The sequence below is a fragment of the Austrofundulus limnaeus genome, unplaced genomic scaffold (genome assembly GCF_001266775.1).
Source record: "Austrofundulus limnaeus strain Quisiro unplaced genomic scaffold, Austrofundulus_limnaeus-1.0 Scaffold810, whole genome shotgun sequence".
Classification (NCBI taxonomy): Eukaryota; Metazoa; Chordata; class Actinopteri; order Cyprinodontiformes; family Rivulidae; genus Austrofundulus; species Austrofundulus limnaeus.
In genome coordinates, this window is record NW_013953212.1 from 113444 (window position 1) to 117331 (window position 3888).

Genomic DNA, 3888 nt, shown 5'->3' on the forward strand with positions numbered 1-3888 from the left:
GAACAAGGTAGATGATTCCTTGCTGATGTCTGTAGCTTACCTTGGATGTGCAGTGCCAACAGGAGCGCGCATATCCTCGCGCACAGCAGCGCCATGGCACCTTTAACTATCCGGTCCTTGAGAACCTGAGAGCGGATGGATTATAAAAGGGGGGAAGGGGGGGAGTGTGGAGGGGGGTCAGGCTCACTCGGAACGACAAAGACCACGCATGCAAGTTCTGCAAATCCCACTCGGGCGCAAGCTCCCCCGCCACGAGCCGCAGGAGACTTCACAAAACTACAGGCTCGGCGGCGCGCCTCCCCCCTTGCCAAAGCATCAATTTCACGTCTGTAGCGGTTCTCCTCTTCTGTCGGCTGGATGACTGGAGAGTTTGCAATATGAAGGGGGGGAAAAAACTAGGCTGGGGGTGTCCCCTCTTGAACGAGATCCAAATGGCTGCAAAGTTGCAGAGAGATGATTTGTTTTTAGCAAACAGACGCAGGCGGCGAGAGACAGAAGTGTTGCTGTTTCTCCTCCATCCACCGCAGCCGCTGCTCAAGTCTCTCCTTCTTCTCTCCGCCTTCCAGTGTTGTGGAGGTGAAGTGGGCGGGAGGTCCTCGATCGATGCTGCGCTGGGAAGTTTCCAACAAGCCGGACAAGAGTTGCTCCGACGCACCGCGGCGGCTTCTATTAAAGACTTCCGGCACGGAGCGGACACTGCCGTTCCGTCTGTCCTCTCTCTCCTCGCCTGCAGCCTCCGCCGGTGGGAGAAACTCAGCACTCCCCGCCCAGGCCGGTCTGAAGTTGCTGTGACTCGAGAAATCCTCCCCTCTCCACGCGCACACACACAAACAAACACGCGCGCTTCGCTCCGGCTGGTTTCTGCTCGTGTTTTGGATGAGACGCAGCGTCCCCGCTTTGCGCAGATCTGCCACCACAGTGTTGCTGCCTGCCGCTCAGGCTTTGGGAGAGATCAGGATCGGGGGTGACGTGAAGAGGGGAGGAGTCTGGAGTCTGTCCTGCAAAGGGATAAAGCTAGTCATGTGGTCCAGCAGCAGGGACCCCCCAACTTCATGTGTTTCCAGTAATAAGGATTCAAAATAAACAAACTGAATAAAAGCCGCCATTTTATAAAAAGAGCAGGGGTTCCCAAAGTTTTTGCTTTTGATTCCAAAATAAGGGCAGAAGTTCTTCTTTCTTGGCTCCACTTCCCTCTGTGTCCTCTGTCCTTCATGTCTTCCCTAACTGCGCTGTTAGCTCCTCTAACATCCCACCAATGTACCCACTGTCCCTCCTTTGGACATGTCCAACCATCTTCTGTGTGACCTCAACTCTTTCACCCAGCCTCTCAACCTGTGGGCTGTGTGACAGTAATAACGAAATGCCTTTGGCTGATACAAAAACATAAGGGCATGACTTATAGAGCATTTTTTTCTATTTAGGGCTTTTGCTTTTGTATTATTTTATTGCCCTGTGATTGACACAGTGACTGCTGGATATGGGCACCAGTGACCCCCCCTGACCCTGAAGCCAGAGTACCGGAGAAAACCCATGCATGCATGGAAGAGCATTGAAATTCTACTCAGAAAGATCCCTGGGTCGGGGTTTTATCTAGCAACCCTGCGAGAGGCAACACCTCTACTCTACCAACTGAGCCATGCTGCAACAATGTATTATTATAATTATTATTATAATTATTATTATTAGTTGTAGTTGAAGCAAAAATTATAGTGAAAAATTGGAAGTAATATTTTTGCAAGCTTAGTGCTTTGTCACTCACAGATGGGTTCCAACCCCAGTGTTGGAGCCACTGGTTTGGCTGTATAGAGCAAACTGGTGAAAATAAAAATATATTTTTTTAATCCATGATGAATGTGTCTGAAAACATAAGCTAAGTTTAGCTGCCAAGGTGTGTTTGTTCACCTACAGAACCAACAAGCCAAAGTGACTGAAACAAGGTCAACAACTGTGACGTCAATGAAAGAGTCTATTAGGATATAAAAGGCTCAGTTCTGATAGTTTTGTACATTTATACGCAGATAAAAATGCTTTATTTACGTTGCATGTGGATCCATTAAGCATGCCGTATCAGTGAATCTAGAAAACTACAGGAGTAAACTGTCAAACAGAACCATTTGATAATCCAGGAGAACATTTTTGTTTCATTTCATAGCCTTGGTTTGACGTGAAAAGAGAAATGAGAATTAAAACCACAAGTGAAATCATGCTTTCATGTCTAAATTGAAAATGTATACTTTCCACATAATTACAGGAACTGAAATAAAATGTAACGTTCTTAAATAAGTAAGCAAAGTTTTATTTATAAAGCAACTTTCATAGAAATAAATTCACAAGGTCTTGTACAATCATCAACAGTATTATGAATGCATAGAAAGCAATACAACATCAGCAGGTTGGAGACAGAGCACAACAACAACTAGACATAGGTTTTTACGATGTAAAAACAAGTGTACATTGCCTTGTGGCATGCCTTTGCCTACAGCAGTGGACTTGCTGAATGAGCTGTGAGCAAGTTCAAATGTGATTTCTTTACCAGCTTGTGCTTGTCAAGTCAGCAAGTGTTTGTAATGAGGATTATTCTGTGACCTTACGAAGTGTGTAGAGATTTTTTGTTAAAGATGCTGTGGCTGGGTTTTGAACCCTGATCTCCCACATGAAAGCCTACGGCATTAACCCTTAGACCATTGGAGCTGTGGCAGAGGGGATTGCCAGGGGTTGGTTTGTATGTGTGCAGAAAGAGGCCACATTGCCAATGCAATCTTTGACACTAAACTGCAATATATTACAACAATGGGACAATATTAACAGTTTACAGTAAAACATCAAAATACAATCACATTAATATTGTAATCACTGAACTACTGAGTTTAAATATTATTAAACTATGGTGCAGTACCATATTGTGTAGATACAGCAGGGGGCAGTATTGGACCAATACAAGGCTCCATTGACTGTCATTATAACTTATTAAATATTTACATTGCAAAAAATGTAAGTTTTACAGGCACCAAAAGGCATAGCCATCATTTAGCACAGGAGATTTACAGATATACATAAATGACAATGGCAGCTATAGGACAAAGTATGCAGGAGGAGTGGTGTCCCAAAGTTGAGATGACTTGGATGGGAAACGAATCACAATAGTGTGCATTGCATTGGCAATGCACACTGACTAGTGAGTATACACAGGGGCAAGACTAGGACTGAATATGGAAAACAGTGAATCAGTCACAATGTTAGTATCTGAGAGTCATTCACTAAACACACTAAGTGCCAACATATCACATAAGATCAAACATGCGGAGGAGCTGGGAAGCTGTGTTCAGTAAAAATCCATAATTTTGGACCAAATCTCTCAAACGTTGACTACATGAACCTTATTATAACTCTGACTCTTCCCCCAAGTCAGTTTGCAGGCACTGATCCAAGACAGCTTCATCAATCATTATAACCATTAACTGCGAATTGATTAAGTAATTGACAGACTGTACATTTTTGTGTGCGCAGGAAAACCACCGTAGTTCCCCTCAATGGCGCCTGCAGCAACCACAGCGCGAGCTCCTCTGAACCACAGGCTTAATAAACAAGTCAGGGTTAGAGAGCTAAATTATGATTCAAGTACTTATGTTTGTAGCGAAGTCACATTTTGTAAATTAAACGCAGAGGAAGTGATACTGGCAGAAAAATGACTCATTACAAATGTGTGTTTGTGTGTGTGTGTGTGTGTGTGTGTGTGTGTGTGTGCGTGCATGGGAGGAGATAGATTTTTACCTCTTGAACCATCTGTGAAAGCACACTAAATATACATCACCCACATCTCTGCATTTCCTCTGCTTCCTCAGCCAGCTCATCCTCAAACACCAAGTCTGAGAAAGGTAGGAGGCAAAT

At 44.3% G+C, this 3888-nt stretch overlaps 1 protein-coding gene across 1 annotated transcript in view; it reads right to left on the bottom strand.

Annotated features, from left to right (window-relative positions):
* The window catches only part of LOC106532679 (nectin-1), a gene marked incomplete in the record, with an annotated part of 94703 nt that extends 93441 nt beyond the window's left edge, over window positions 1–1262 (bottom strand). Inside the window, 1 exon segment of the mRNA XM_014028809.1 lies at window positions 41–1262. Coding sequence (XP_013884263.1) covers window positions 41–95 — 55 coding nt within the window.
* Window positions 1263–3888: the final 2626 nt, after the last annotated feature.